The sequence below is a fragment of the Perna viridis genome, chromosome 2, assembly GCF_037379345.1.
Source record: "Perna viridis isolate PV_CMFRI_1.1 ecotype Kerala chromosome 2, ASM3737934v1, whole genome shotgun sequence".
Lineage (NCBI taxonomy): Eukaryota > Metazoa > Mollusca > Bivalvia > Mytilida > Mytilidae > Perna > Perna viridis.
The window spans coordinates 19,950,855-19,967,670 of record NC_142446.1 but is presented as its reverse complement, the minus strand read 5'-3'; the positions used below and the strand labels follow the sequence as shown (position 1 = coordinate 19,967,670).

The following is a 16,816-nucleotide window of genomic DNA, read 5'->3' as shown; positions in this document are numbered from 1 at the left end:
TTTTCTACGTCTACCTATGATAATAAAAATTGGATGTAGTACGTTTTGCAGCCCAAAACAATGTTTAATTGGGCTTTGTCTACTGGTACAACATATTTATCATATATACTAGTATTATATGATCGTTTTTCTTCATATTAACCTTTAACACAAACTGGTTTAAAGAGTCTGTGGAAACCAATATCCAAAATGATAGTTACAAGTCTGAACAATGATGAGGTAGGTTCAGAAACAGGAGTGTCAAGACTTGCTTTGTAAAGGTAGTGTAGTACAGTGAGAGGTATAGAATACATTTTAGTTGGAATGTGATGAAGTCCAAGAGGTTATGTATTATAAAATATTGCTAATAGCGCATATACTTTAGTATAAAAAAGTATATTGATTGATAATGTAATAGAAATTTTAAATTAATATGAACTAAAATTAAACTCAGGATCTTGAGATACACCTCGTACAGTTGAAAACACTGTACTTTTGCATTACATTGGCCTTTAAGTGAGTGGATATCTTTCTCTTTCAGTAAGTTGGTTTTTTAAATATTGAGTTTCAAAATGGCAAGGATAGGTGAGTTATTGTCGAGAGTTGTATAGATTTCAATATTTACAGGTTTTACAATAGTTGTGAAAAGTATATCATACGTAATAAGAGGACATATTGCGAATTTGTTACGGTCTAAAAGGTGAATACAATACGAAATAAAGAAAGAAAACCACATACTGCTTTGTGTCAGAGTCAAGACATAGAAATATTTGAAGTAGCCTCTACGTTTTGTACGTTTTTATACTGGACTTTGATGATTCAAAATAACTTGCTTTATGTCTGAACAGACAATTAATAAAATAGGTACACATATAATAATGCTTCCCAAAAGACCAATTAAAATGGACGAGATTCGATGATCCCTAACTGATTTCTTCCTATTCTTGAAATAAGTTGTGTTTTTCTTGTTAACGGTCAAGTTTTTAAGGATCTCTTGTAGATCTTCCTCCAGCAGGACTTGTAGGTCCTCTCGTGTAATATTTGTTTCCCTCAGATATTCCCATTTAGAATTGCTCTTTAAACATGTAAAACAACGACAAAAGCCTGACGAAGTATTCAAAAGCAATGACAGTGTGAGTGTTTTTCTCCATTTTGTTGCAGGAGTGGACGATTTCCTTGTATTTTCTCCACCAGTGAAACTTGAAGATTGACCCAAAGCCGGTATATTTAAATCTAGATTTGAATTTCGAGATTGCGTATTGTTCAAAGAGGCTTTATATTCCATCGTTTCGTACTTTGGATGAGTGGTAGACTCATAATTTATCATTTCTGGAAAATCTGCATCTTTAAAAGTATGAGAATTAGGCTGAAGGGTTTCTGTCCCTATATTTATCGAATGAGCTGTTTTCTTCATTTGATCATTGGGTAAAATATTTTTTGAGTCTTCGAATTCCAATGTTAATCTTTCAAAATAAGATTTTGTCTGAAATAAAGTTGTAACTATCGTATTGTCATCTCCATTAGGTGGTCTGGTGGACGCGAAAGACTCCTGAAGCCCATTAGAACTGCCACTTATATTAACTCTATTACTGGTGTTTGTTGCTCGTTGTTCGACATTTATAACGGGTCCTGAAAAAAGTAAAATCATAGTCAAAATATAAAATTTAATTTTGATACAATTGATATAATCGTTTCATTTTCATTTTTAGTCTGTTTTAGAATGGGACAGAATACGCAGTAGAAAGAACACATACAGTATTACCTTCAAAGTAGTTGTTCCATAGTAGCATCGCAACCCCATGAATCTTTCCAGCATAAGGTTTGCTTACCTCATACGTTCGAGCAGCTATATTTAGCTATATTCAGACGATGAACATGAAATGAATGATAAAATGAACATGAAATGAAAAATGGGATGGGACACAAGGATGATAGGGTCAACAAATTTTGATTGCCACAAGATAAAAAAAGGGATGGGTAGGGTCGGGCAATTTAGCCTCCTGCGCCGGCGTGCAAAGTTTCCTACTCCTTTCGAATACCACAGCAGGGTTCTTTAATGTGCGAGGAACTTAGTATCTTTCCCAACACGGTGCACCACTATGGTTTGCGGTCAGGTTTTCCGTATTATAGCCTGACAACCCCAGCATGTAACACGCCATGAGTACCCCATTCCACCATCTGGGGCACACATCCCATTTGCTCTGTGGGCAGAGCGCCTAGCCCTCGGCTAGGTTTCTGAGCACTATTTAGTCGCCTTTTACGACAAGCTTAGTTGCTGCTGCAGGCCTATTCTTTTGACTCCCGGACCTGCACGGGGCTGATGTATGCCATCCAGGATTTAGGCAAATGCACTTTTACCTATTTTTCTCGTTATTCATCTGCTACTGCATACTTTTTCAGAAATATGATTCAGTGATTGCAGGTGTTAGACGGACTATTGTGTAGCTGTAAAAAGAAACTTGATAGTTTCTTGAAGTTACCGTTTGAGTACCAGCATAAATATAACCCTTCGAAGCACCGATACACGTAACGAGACATCCTACTGTGCTTGGAAAGGAAGGGTAACGGTGGATGAGTGTGTAATTGTCGTCATTCCAATAACATCCGTTGTATGTGAATCCTACAAACAGAAATAAACATTTTGTGCACTTCGGGTTTAGTTTGTAACTCCCTCCGGGAACTAATTTCACTCAGAATTAATTTTGACTGTTAAATTCACTGTGGGTTACGTGCAACTTACTTTTTTTGTCATAATTATTTGAAATGAATTGAAAATGTCTTCAATGAATTAAAAAAATGTCTATTAAATGTTATGTAATTTTGCAGTGAAATCAAATTATTAAGGTGTTGGTTGCTGTTTCCGCATATTTATACCTTTCGTTTCCGCATGTTTTGCTAATTATGATTTGTTTATATATATTAATACAACAATTATATACATTTGATTTTTCATTTTTTAAAAGTTAATTTAACACTAAATGCACTATATACATATGCGAGAATCTTTATGCATACCTATCATACAGAATACACTTTCCTCTCTTTCAGTTTCAAACAAAAGTGAACAAGGTCCATTTCTACGGAATATTTACAAGCATTCATTTTTTTTCACATCTAGTTCATATCCGGCGTGAGTAAAAATCTGACCAATTGAGCAAATGACTAAAGAGTCTGGTAACTGTCTTGTGAAATTTAAAGAAAAACGCGTGTACAATTTCCTTCGGTAAGTCTACTATCATGTTAAATTTCAAGTATATAATTTATGTAATTATTATCACATTTTACTTTCTAAAAAAATTGATTACACACAATAATTGTACGAAGTGCTATGTGTAAATAGCACATTTAAATTACTGGTAAAATACGGAAACACTTTTGACGAACGTGATGACTTTCCAGTTGTAACTTCTCCTTTCTCGGTGGCAATATACTTACATCTCCAGCCTATGAAGTATATATCATACAGTTGATTATACACAGATTTTCTAAGTATAGTACGGATACTATCCAATAAACTTAGACATATATGTACAGCTTTTGTTACTGTCATCACTATATAAGTTTTATGGTCATCATCACATTGAATCCCCGATCTGGAGTTTCTATCTCACAGATAAAACAACTTATCCTCCTTTAGATTTCACGACTTACTAGATTGACAACCCATCGAAATTTACACTTAATTAGGTGACGGTTTCTGGCAGAGCAGGACATTTCGGGAGTACCTATTCTGATGTGGGATTAATATTTTGTGCGTTTTGTCTTGCATCTTCAGTTTTGAGATGTAATTGTATTTTATACTAGTATCTATATTGTGTATGTTCATCCTTCCTGTTTTCATGTTTTGTCCATGTATGTGGATTCTGATGTCTCCGAGCTGTCCTTTTGTTTCGATTCTTCCGTATTATTTTTGTCGATATTAACACAAAGTATTAATAAAGATAAATATATCGGAAAGATCCCGTCTTGCATGCTAGAAGGAATGAACATTCAAAAGCTAAACATGGGCAACCAGTCGCGTAACATGGATAATATTTTATAAAATAACGGATGCTGATTGGTCAAGTCGCTGGTTTGGCTGAAATGTGGATGGAAATCCGTGCAAAGCACGGGATGGCATCTCTTGAATTAGACACACACGAGCAAAGGAAACAGAAAAGAAGAAAGAAGTGTTTTAATATACTTAGAGGAGAAAGTAACAGAGCTATCTTGTTTATGTTTAAATATATTTTTGATGAGAAAAACTATAAAACAGGTAACGGAGATATACGGAATCGACCGAAAATGAACGATACAGCAACATTTCGTGTGTACAACTATATGAAAACAGATCCTAATAGTTTACCATCAGAATACCAATAGTTTCGTTATAAAAAAGTCGCATAAAATTTTATTCTAAACATTAATTAAAGCAAAGAGACGGCTAGCCTTTTTGAAAGTACATTACTTGTGATGACTTCAAGGTAAACAAAACAAAGCTAGGAACATTTTCTAGAAAATAAAGATATTCATTGTAACAATGATTTGGTAGCTTCGCTTTGTCTCCATACTGTGTACTATTTTTGTAAAAGCATCTTGTTTGAAAGATCACACCGCTTTTTTTTGTTGGTATCACATATATAATAATTACACATTAAACGTCTTTATGATATACCGCAAACTAGTTAACGATGGAGTGATTGGCTATCAGAATTATGTAATGACACTATGTGTCCCGTTACGGTTGTGGAAATGTATTCTTAGGATTGCTTTGAAAGATGTTGTTCAAACTGTGGCGTAAAAGCCTTAAAATTTAGCGAGCCTGAATTTAATGTGGCTTATAATGAACCGAATTAATGATTAAAAGTACAAAGTGGCAAAATGATTAATTGAAAAAAAAACCATCATTTAAAATCTTCCTAAATGTGAATGTATAACTATTAACGATTTTTTAGAACTATATGTGCTTTGCGAATGTCAAAATTAAATCCAATTATTTCCAAAGAACTGAACTATCTTCTAATGTTTCACTGATCTATATACATTTTTTTTTTTGGAAATACACGGAATTTCAAGTTCACCAGAGGAACCTAATGTAGTATACAAACATTGTTATGTAATATTCCCATACGAAAAACACGATCAGCATTTTGTTGATCATGCACAGAAACTGATATCCGAGTTTCTAAGATCTATATAACACAAAGCTATAATTATGCAATGGGTGTTAAAGTCAATACAAAAGAGCATAAGTGTTTTGAAAAGCTTGTGAATTCAATTGACAACTTCAGATATTCCAAAATTGTTTAAAAAAATCGAAAGCAGCCGCGGAAAATGGCCTCAAGATGCTACAGGCGGTACGTTGAAAAATCAGAAGGACGTTGCTGTACTTAAATGTGAAGTATAGATTCGATCTACTGCTGATCTTTTCAAATTTGCAGAATACAAACTTGAGACACCTAGTAAAAATGTAATAAAATGCCGTCTTTTACGATAAAAACCTGTAACCTGCAATACCGATGAGAAGAACAAACAAACACAAATAAGAGAGCAACCATTTGATTTTCGGATGGGGTTCTATGGATAAATGTATCCAGCCCTTTCAATGTTAGATATGTCCCGTTACAAAGGTTGATATGAACACAACTATGATATCTCATGCTCACATTTCCATAAGTTCGTGCTTGTATTGTCACTTGTACTGAACATAACACCATGTACTGTAGAATACTTACCATTAACTTCATATTCAAAAATTCCAATGAATGCACATATCAAAATTAAAAATTCGAAATCAGAAAGATTCATGTTATAGTAATCCGTCAATTTTGTATCAACTGTGTTCTGATTATACGATTATATAAATGAACTTTACTGCATAATCTATTTTGTTAATCAGCCCGAAGCCAAACGTTCGTATTCAGCGGCTTAGTTGTTACATTATTAAATATTCTTATCAATTAGACAATGCTCTGGAGCCTCTGGAGCCGAAAAATTAATTATCGAGTAAATATAATTTGTCGACTAAAAAAAACCCAGGTTCTGCTTTGTTTATGTGTATAATTGGGCACCGTCAGATGTGACTTGTTTCTGATGAATGGTATGTAATGAATGTCTACGCATATATACCATGTACGCGAAATTCATAAATTAACCGGTCCAAACACATCCTTAAGACCCTCAGTATCGTGATCTATATTGGTTAAATATATCACGTTTTTTATTAGCCACAACATTTACAAGAGCCGCCAGATTTGACTGAGGTCAGATGACTATGTAATGTGATAAAGGTTATGACACGAGTCAACCTACATTCATTTTGTTGTATATCAAACAGTTATCTTTTAAAGAAAAAAAATTCATATTAATCAAGTGATGTATGAGACTTCACCATACGATTAGTTTAAGCTGAACATGTAATGTTTTATTCTTGTGTCTGTCGTTTTTTACAGTTGACTAATGTAAGAAAACCGCTTAAATTGTTGTTTTCAATGGACTCGTTACCAAGGGAACCTATATGCAGACATTATTTTATGCTTTTGATAGTGTTACAACTTCAGCCAGTTTTTACACGTTATTACATCCCCTATAAATATTTTGTATTATTTGTTCAAAATATTATCTTGAATTTGTTCAACTTTGAAATGATTATCTTGCATTTTCAACTTTGAATCATTAAAATCTTGAAAAACAACAAATTTTCTTGAATGTGTACGTTATAACCCTAAAAATTTAGGTATAATGTTTTTAACAAATATAAAATTTGAGGATATGCTGTCAATTTGGCGTATGGAAAGACAGGCCGACAGAACGAAATCTTTATTGCTGTGAATAGAAGCATTTCACTAATACTCTTAATCATTTTCAGATATATGGTTAAATAACAATAGGTAACATCTCAAATTTGTGGCCTTTCATCTTTTTTAGAGTTTGCATGTACCTTGGACTTTATTATATAAATATATATGTATCAATTTTTCTATGTTGATCCAAGCCGGTGACCCAAGGGGTCATATAGGAGTCTTTGATTGATACTGCATGTGATACAGATTTTATTTATATTCATGAAAGAAATAAACCATTTAGTTGGAGTCATGGGGTTGGTATATATGTTTTTATACGTTTAATTAACTTTCTTGTTTTGAATTTTAGGCTGTGCTTCTAGGAAAATAGTGTACAATGGAAATTAAGTGCACACTTTCGTGATTAAAGTGATGGAACTATACAATGAAGTTCTTTATACACGTTTGGCTGCAATTTTTTTTGTTTTAAGTTCACACTCTGTAAAATGTTGAATTAATCACTCTACAGGCGTTTATGGTTTGGATTTCTCCACACCAAATATTTCGCCAATAGTGCGGCTTGAGCAAGCTTAAGGTGAACAAAAGGCGACAGCATATCCCGAACCCCTTTCCAGATTTCTTAATAAAATAAGTAATAAGATAAATTATCAAAAATGATTGCTTGTTGATTCGTTTATCATGCAACGTTCATTGGTGTTCCTATAATGTTTTAAAAGCTGTCTACATTTTATATCTACTCCAGCCTATGTCATACATTTATTAAAAATGATTAAATTTCATTTATATCATATCTTTACATTTGTATGGAATATTGTACGATTATCGAGAAAAGGAAGGTTATGGGTCCACTTCCTTAGCCAAATTTTTGTGCGAATACCCTTCCAAAAGATGCACAATTTCATTCATTTGTTTTATACGACAAAAACCTGAATCGACTTTCATTATGTAAGTTGAGATTATACAGTTTACTGTTATATGAAAAAATAAACTATTTATGTCATCGGAAAAATTGCATGTTTTCTGTCGAACCTGTTGATTATGATAACCGTTACTTTATGTTTTATTGCTATGCTTGATGTACAATCCTTTAAATTCTTCATTTAAAAGTAAATTCGAAATCTTTAGATGCAAATGTCCTATACAGGAATTATTGATTGTCAATACTACACGAATAAGATATATCAGTCATTATTTTAGCATGCTACAATTGTATTAATAAAGATGTTTCTGTGAAATAGAAGGAACATTTTCTGAAAAACAAATAAAAAAAGAATCCTACAGCTTAGGTAGACTGACGACATTCGAGAAAAAAATAGAATCCTACAGCTAAGGTCGACTGACATTCGAGAAAGATCCTGTAACCATCCTACAGCTGAGGTCGACTGACATTCGAGCAAAATAGAATCCTACAGCTTAGTTCGACTGACATTCGAGAAAAAATAGAATCCTACGGCTTAGGTTGACTGACAATCGAGCAAAACAGAATCCTACAGCTTAAGTCGACTGACATTCGAGAAAAAAAGAATCCTACAGCTAAGGCCGACTGATATTCGAGGAAGATCCTGTAACCATCCTACTGCTGAGGTCGACTGACATTCGAGCAAAATAGAATCCTAGAGCTTAGGTCGACTGATTTTCGAGAAGAAATAGAATCCTACAGATTAGGTCGACTGACATTCGAGAAAAAATAGAATCCTACAGCTCAGGTCGGCAAATATTCAAGAAAGGTGAATATATATTCCAAATTGTTTTTTAAATATTTTTTTTTCAAAGCTAAAATTTAAATATAATGTTTTATTTTTATCGAAGAAAATCAAATATATCATTGCAGCACCTTAATAAGAAACTAACCAATACAAATAACATATTGACAATTTGGATTTGATTTACAAGTAAAAAGCTCACCTTTTCATCCGAAACGAATTTTATGCTGTACTCATTTTTATCCGGCAGTTACTTTTTTTCTGGTGGGTTTTAAATTCATTTTACATATCAATCTATATTTCTTGTACAAAAATGATAAAACCTTGACGGCATAAAGTGTAAAGATTGTTATATAATTAAGATAACTTGATGAAATATGATTTCTTATTTTAACAAAAAATAAAGGGAAATTTGAAATGTTCAATCACTTATTGCCATGTAATTATTTATACAGTGGACAATATCTTTGTAGAGGAACTTTTTTAACTTATTACTTAGATCCAATCATGTATATTTAGCTGGTGTGCAAATTAGAACTTACGTTTATAACCAACATGTTTAGTTCTAACGAATTAAAAAACATACAACTACAACGGTTTAAACCATATGATGATTCAAGGTTTTCTTTGGAAATTCGTGTGTAGATGCTTTATACGAACAAAAATTGATTCATTGATATAATACCGGTAGACATATGTTTTCATATGTTTTAAAGGAGACATGACACATTTTTTTTCAATTTTTGGTTTATTTGATTTATTACACCTGATATATATCATAAAAACGTTTAATTGAAGATAAATTGATTCGAAATCGACGATGACCCAAGTCATACGAATTTTAATTAACCACGTGGTCACGTGACCGTGCTATGTCTGTTTATCAATTCATAGATCGAGTGGTTGAAATGCGTGGGGCTTCTGCACTTTTTACGTGATTTCTACAACTGAGAGTGAAAATATTTTAAGTTTTGCCAGCTAATATATACTAACAAACAACTTCGAGAAGAAAATAATAAACAAAGACAGAAATATTTAACTATTGCATGTGCGAAGACTAGAATCCACAGAGAGACGGCATCACTTCTTTTCGAAGGTTACATAGAAATATTTCATTATGTGCTGTCATGTTTCATTGAACTTTTTACTTAAAGTAAATTAAATCATCATTTTAAGATTTACACTAATCCGATCTCGATCTTCAATGAAAATATTGATTTCACCCCTTTTTACGGAACGTTACTCCTGACAAGTATACTAGTACCCCGCAAGTACAGCTATAATACGAACATTTTTCATTTTTTTTTTTGGTTTTTGATAATTTTATTTGAGGACCCATAAAGGTTTCGTGCAAAAGCTTCCTCGTGTTCTAAATCTTTTTTTGCTAAAATAAAATATTTTAACTGACCTATAAAAATATTGTTACCAGGAAAGCTCCCTTAAACTCACCTAGGGTCGCCTATCATAAATTGTGTATTGTGTCAAATTCTCCATGTAAATTGTTTTATTTCAAAATTCGTAAGACAAAAGAAACGAAATTATATTTCAATTTTCGAAGTCATACACTTGCGTCGACAACTGTATTGCGAGGCACCGAACCGTGTAAAGATAAAAGAAGCCGCCCACGCTCCCTCTTGGCCATAATTTAGTTTACCGGGCTTGTTAATATATATAACCCAGCGGCAAAGGAAGAACGATACACAGATTATAACTATTTATTTGCACCCCTCTGTTCAAGTCCTGAAATAGTGTGCAAAGTAGTTGTGTTTTTCGCCACGCGGGGATGTATACCTAACGAAAATGAAAGCTGACAGAAAACGAGAACTTTGTCTTCTTACTTTCTAAACACGATTATCACACTCATACACAGATCATTTGGCCACTCGGCATTACATATACGAGCTACTTTTGAAGATTTAGTATTTTTTTCGGGCACGTGTATGCATTTTAAATGCACCCAAATGGAGATTGAGAACTAATGACGTAGCACTTCCATATACGATTAAGTGGGTGTTACTTCTGGTTTTCATTTATGCATAATTATGTCGTCGTGATAAGACAATGTATATTTTTCTTGACATGAATAGGCAGACATAAATAAATCATTCTAACTTTATTTAGCGATAACCTGATGAGAAAACATTTGTTATACTTGTATCTAAACATACTATAGTTTTTATAAATATTTTTTCAGTGTAAAAGCCCGTCTATTCGTTCCAACGGAACTTAACAACTAGAAATGGAAAACATTAATTAAAATTTATGTTTCCATGAAACGTGTAGAAGTCGCCTCCCGTTCCTGATCAGTCTTTTGAGAAACATATCGTCAATGGAACTGCTTATAATCAATCGATGCAGCGTAAAGAACCTGGATATCAAATTTCATCGAAATCGATTAACTTTGATTTTTTTTATCGTGGTAGCGGCCTTTTTGAAAATGGCGGTCGATACGTAGTTAAAATTATCGACTGAGCCGCAGATTATTAATCGCGGCATCTTAAATAACCTAGATATTAATTTTCATAAAAATCTGACAACTTTAAATTTCGACCGCGGTGGCGGCCATTTTAAAAATGTCGACCGACACGTTGTTCCGATTGCGAATTTACCCACACATTATTAATCGGGACGGTTCAGAGAACCTAGATATCAATTTTCATCGAAATCGGACAAATTTGAATTTTCGACGGCCTTGGCAGCCATTTTGAAAATAGCGGCCGAGATGCACGCTATTTTTTGTCGGGATTTTGTTTGGACTATTAAGCTTAATATATACACCAAGTTTTGTCAAATTCTGATCAGCAGTTTTCGAAATATTCGATGTTCCAATTTCCGGTGTAAAAAATGGGTATGTTCAGTTCGGCGGCCATTTTGAAAAAAAAATTGTGGAAGCTGGAAGAAAAAATTTGGAGTTCTGCATCCTTTGAAGAGTAGTTCTAACTTCATGTGAAGGTTCATCTGAATCAGATGAGCCGTTTTTGAGAAAACGTGCGGACAAAACAAGGAATTTTCATGACAGGAGAATTAAAATAATAATATTTAAAGTAAAAGTAATAAGAAACACAGTAAAAACAATAAGTCTCCGCCACTTCGTGGTCGGCAACTTAACTAGTGACAAAATTCAAGAGTAACTTTTTAACTCGGAACTTAAATTGTCCGGAACAAATATGCGATGTTAGACTCGAAGGAATTCTATGTGTTGGACACCGCCTTAAACCATGTAAAGAGATGGTTCTAAACTTACGAATTATTTTGCTTTTATTCTTAACTCTTATACACTAAGAGGTGTCTTATATTTTGTATCATCATTATTTGTACTCATAGTCAGACAAACATTATATCATAATTATTGATTCAAATATTCTACGCGTAGAAACTGTGATCAAAGATTGAATGTATTATTTTTAACTGTTTCATTTTATGATATTTCAACATATTATCTTCAGTATTAATAATATATTTAAAATAGATTTGGCTAGTTCGGTCTAACTTCGGAATTAAATGAGGACGTATTGTCTGAAGACAAATTCTATATACACCCTTGAAGAACTCTAAGTAAACTGCTAATATTTTTTTTCAATTTTTTAATTTTAGTTGATAAATTTCTAAAGCAGAAAAGTTTTCCTGTGAAAAGAAAATTTGCACTGTCATCACCTGAAATAAATTTGTATATTTACCTGTAAGAAATTAACATTTGATAAGAGAAAATTTAGTTTTGAATGCTTGATGTGCTTGGATGGTTAGCAATGCAAGCATGCAGGTCATGCAGATATTCAAAGTATGCATCATCTCACACCAATCCCCTCTGTGGCTTAAACTGGCGAAATTCTATTGCACCCACCGTATTTGTAAGAGTAATGAATGGAACCAAGGTTATAGCGGTAATCAAAAGAATGTAATCCAGGGACAAAGACCAGACATGGAAAACAGACATACACAACAAAGAACATAAAGTAACTAAAATCATACATACAAAGTAACAAAACCAAATGAGCAACTCGGACTCCACTAAAAACTGGGAGCATGGATCAGGTGCACCGGTAGGGCGGTAGGGTAAGCGTCCTCTGCTTTTCTGGAAACAACAGCCGAGTCGCTCATTAAAAGTCAAGTCGAGGGTAGGCGGAAGAGGAAGGGAAAAGTACGATACGTTGAACGAATTAGTTTTCATGATGCAGATGAATACTTAAGGAATACATGAAAACTAATATTCTTTCAAATGAAATAGTTTATTTGTAAAAGGAATAGTGTCTTCTTTTCTATGTATTAAACAAACGGGACCCATCACTTTAATTTCCTGTTTCTATACATAATCCGTTAAAGATAGAGAAAATTTAAAGAAAAAAACATTTTGGATATCAGATATATTCTGTTATTAGACGTGGCAAAACAATTGTCTATATCCAATGTTAATTTCAAGGAGAAACATGCCATTTCAAACGAATAAGATTTTTTTGGCATATATGGTTGCATTGTGTTTGCCTTCGTCACCAAAATGTTTTATTTTGTATTTCATTTTCACCAAAGACGTCTCTTCATGTCTTCTTAACCCTATGAAAAAAGCAGTACTTTTGTGTAGAAATCGATCATTTTGTTAAGAACGTGATGAAAATTGAAGATAGGAGTCGAGTTATTGTTTAACGGTAAAGAAAGGGTTTAATTTTACAAGCTTAATGCGTATAATTGAACATGATTGTAGGTCGTTCCCTCATTAGATTTGTGTTGAGGAAGTACATAGAACTCGATAATTCGGTCAGTGATATTACAAACAAACCATTGCATACAATTCTCAAGCTAAACCGCATGTGCAACAGGATAAAACACTTGTTAAACTAAATGAAACACTTACTATATGCACTTATATCATCATGAGGTCATGCGGAACTGCTGTGTCATACTCTTATGATAAACACCACATCACATGAAACCGTAAACATCATTAGGCATCAAGACCATACATCAGATGTTCGGAAAATGTTAAAAAAAAAAAAACAAAAACAAAAGCAAAAAAAAAGAAAAAAAAAAAAAATAAGAAAAAAAAAAAAATAAAATAAAAAAAAAAATGGCTAAATCGACAGACTCATTAAGACATTTTTATTGTATCTCCGATTTACAAAACATCTTAATTCCTAGACATAAGTTAAATCCGCGACCTATTAATCTTATGTCTAATGATGTACTGCAGGTTGTTTTGTCTTACAATTGAGTTTACATACTTGATGTGAACTGTTAAACGTACATTAATTTTGAAATGTACATGTAAGAACAATTATCCCCCGCGTATTGGCCTGGTTACGAATTTTAAATTATAAGTTTTTTTTAACATGTTATCTTCCGTTATAGAGAGTGCTGTTCATTGGTACAGGCAACGTTAATGAAGTTGTTTTGGCGAAACAGTAAACTTTTGAACGTTTTTCATAAATAATCAAAAATACACACATTAGGTTAAACAGTATTCTTTTCTTTAATACTCTTTAATGACCAAATAAAATAATTAAGAGAGCATCTTGATCTATATTAGGTTACTTAAACATGTTGTTTATACAAATACATAACGTTTGGGTTTCTTTTATGCATATACATTTAAAGCTGCATTAGCTGCCAAATTTGTTCAGTTCTGATTCTACTGAATTTTGCTGTTTCAATGAAATAAGTCTGTAGTAATGCAATTGAAGCAATAAATGCCGATAATACCTACAGAATATTGTGAAAATAACGTATTTTAAATCAGAGAAGGTCGATAGGTCTGATCTAATTATTTTCACCATTATTTCCGAAGATTGCAGACAGGACATTCACCTGGGTTTAAAATACTTTAGGGTGCACTATACAGGCATTGTTTCGCACACCCCCGTCAAATTTTGTAAAACTTAAAATTAAAAATTAAAATTTGGTGGATATATTGTTTAAGCATTTATACATAGACCGATATAATATATGTAATGTAAACAGGTGTAATTTAAATGAAGAATGGTATCCGGAACGTTTCAGTCCTCAGTCGTATTAGGTTCTCTCCTTAGCATTATGTGGCTGATTTTCAAAATATCTTTTTTCGCACGAACTTTTGGAACTAAAATTGCGAGAGAGTAAAACGAAAAAGGTTTTATTATTTTTCCCTTTTTCCACCTACCCCGCGCATGTTTTCATCCCGTGGTAGTGTCTAAGTGCCTGATATTTTATAAAACATAGTATTTGGCTGTTACTTTTGGAAAGACACCCCTGACTTGTACTAAAACTCAATGATATTTTTTTTTCAGTATGTTATCATGGCTACTGGAATTTACAACAATAATCACTAAATTACTTATAAATGACTTGAACATTCACACACCAAGGATTTCAAAAATATGCAGTTTTTAAGATAAAACACTTAAAATCTCTGTGCGGACTGCCTCAAGACAGCTTATTTCAACAAAATGAGACGACATTTTCAGAAATGACCTAACTGTACTGTACTACCTTAACCTTGGTAAAAAATAACAATAACGGATACACAGGTACGCACGTGTCTAGTTTCATTTCATTTCATCTATTTCTTGATTAGTTTTCAAAAAGATTTAATGCATTTTATTTGTGGATATCAAATGAAATTATACAGGAAAAGTACAATTTAGTAGATATAATTCAAAATTAAGGCATATTTCAACAGAAATAAAAATTTACGAATATGACAGCTAATGCAGCTTTAATATTTTTTGATAAAACGCATAAGTGGTTTCCAACAATTATGAATGGAAAAATCAATGAAATTTGTGAAATTTGTTAAGTCGAATCCTAATGAAAAAAAAAAAAAAAAAAAAAAAACAACAACAAACCAAAACAAAACAAGACAAAAAAGAAAAAAGAAATAGTTGTAAACAGAAAAAAAGAAGAAGAACTTTCTTATTTTAATAACTATCAGTCTTAATGAGGTTAATGTTTTACTCATAAATAGTAAATAAGGAAGACACGTATATTTCTAGAAAGGCAGAGAACGCTTACCCTACCGGCGCACCTGGTCCATGCTCCCAGTTTTTAGTGGGGTCCGAGTTGCTCATTTGCTTTTGTTACTTTGTATGTATGATTTTAGTTACTTTATGTTCTTTTTTGTGTATGTCTGTTTTCCATATCCGGTCTTTGTCCCTGGATTACATTATTTTGATTACCGCTATAACCTTAGTTCACTTGATTACTCTTATAACTTAGTATAGACTCTGAAATGATGTATTCATTTATCTGAACAGTGTGCTTTATTATTAAAATTCAGGGAGAAAACTCCATGTATTCTTTCCATTGACCTGTCTTGACCATAGGGACCTAAGGTCATAAGTCAGATCCATTCAATGGCCAAAATTTGTCCTGAAATGTTGTTTTAGCGATTTTTTACATTTAAAATGTTTGGTCATGGATGATAAAATGTAAAATAATGTTGAAACAAGTTTTGCTCATTTAATGGATCTGAACTTATACCCACAAGTCCCTGTGGTCTTGACATTATTGTGTAACTATTTTAGAGAAAACAACCTTTAAGATTAATAAAGAATTTAATGCATTCACGTATTCCTAAATGAAAAAAATAGTCAAAATGCACTATACCCTTATATTGTATCAATTGCTCATTGCAACATTTTATTATGAAAAAAAAAACTCACCATGCTCTAAACAACTTTCAAATGATGACCGTATGATAAGCCAAATAATACCATAAATATACTTATTGAGTACCATAAATTATCTGCACACATGCTGGTTTTTAAGCATTGTAGGTTAAAACATACATTTGCCTACACAATGCATTAAATGTCTCATAAAACTTGCAAATAATGCACCCTTAATTTTGATATTTATTTGCATGTAAACTTGAAATTTAATTGACAGCATAGTTTAAAGAGTTTATTTTATATTTAAATTAGATATTAATCTAAATTTAATGTCATTGAAATTTGAAATTTAAAACAAATACATTTCATTAAATTACAAATTTAAACAAAAACATTTTTTTTAATATGAAGGTTATTCTAATTTAATATTGCCCTTTAAACTGATATTAAATCTGGGAAATTATTTGGTCAAAATAAATTGGGGGTAAAATGTAAAATAAATTTGAAATTTTCTACTACATTTTGCACTTTATACTTCACAACGTTTATAAAATGTTAATTTAATTTCAAACTAAATGCATCATTCCATGCAGTGGGTATGTCTAATGTGCATTACAAAAGATTCAAACGAACAACGGCTAACTTGGAAACAAACGATTCATTTGTTCACACTGATCTTGTCAAAATCAGGTAAAAATAAAAGTCAGGCCTTTTTGTGGCTGTGGATTTACATTAAAAGTTTTGGTACTATCGTGGTTTTAAATTCAAAAGGAAA

The 16,816-nt window shown here is 32.5% G+C and overlaps 1 protein-coding gene across 1 annotated transcript; it reads right to left on the bottom strand.

Annotated features, from left to right (window-relative positions):
- Positions 1-210: 210 nt before the first annotated feature.
- Positions 211-3,529, bottom strand: LOC148623976 (uncharacterized). Its single transcript, XM_088567476.1, has 4 exons — positions 3,334-3,529; positions 2,400-2,599; positions 1,742-1,835; positions 211-1,608 (listed from the first exon to the last, which is right to left on the bottom strand). The coding sequence occupies exons 1-4, from the start codon at positions 3,527-3,529 to the stop codon at positions 779-781; spliced, it is 1,320 nt and encodes a 439-aa protein (XP_088423602.1). The 3' UTR covers positions 211-778.
- Between the last annotated feature and the right edge of the window lie 13,287 nt (positions 3,530-16,816).

Coding starts and splice junctions, on each gene's coding strand:
- LOC148623976 (XM_088567476.1), bottom strand. CDS start 3,529: ATGACAGTAACAAAAGCTGTACATATATGTCTAAGTTTATTGGATAGT. Junction 2,600..3,333: donor AGTGTTTCCGTATTTTACCA/GTAATTTAAATG, acceptor TTCTGTTTGTAG/GATTCACATACAACGGATGT. Junction 1,836..2,399: donor CAATAGTCCGTCTAACACCT/GCAATCACTGAA, acceptor GTCTGAATATAG/CTAAATATAGCTGCTCGAAC.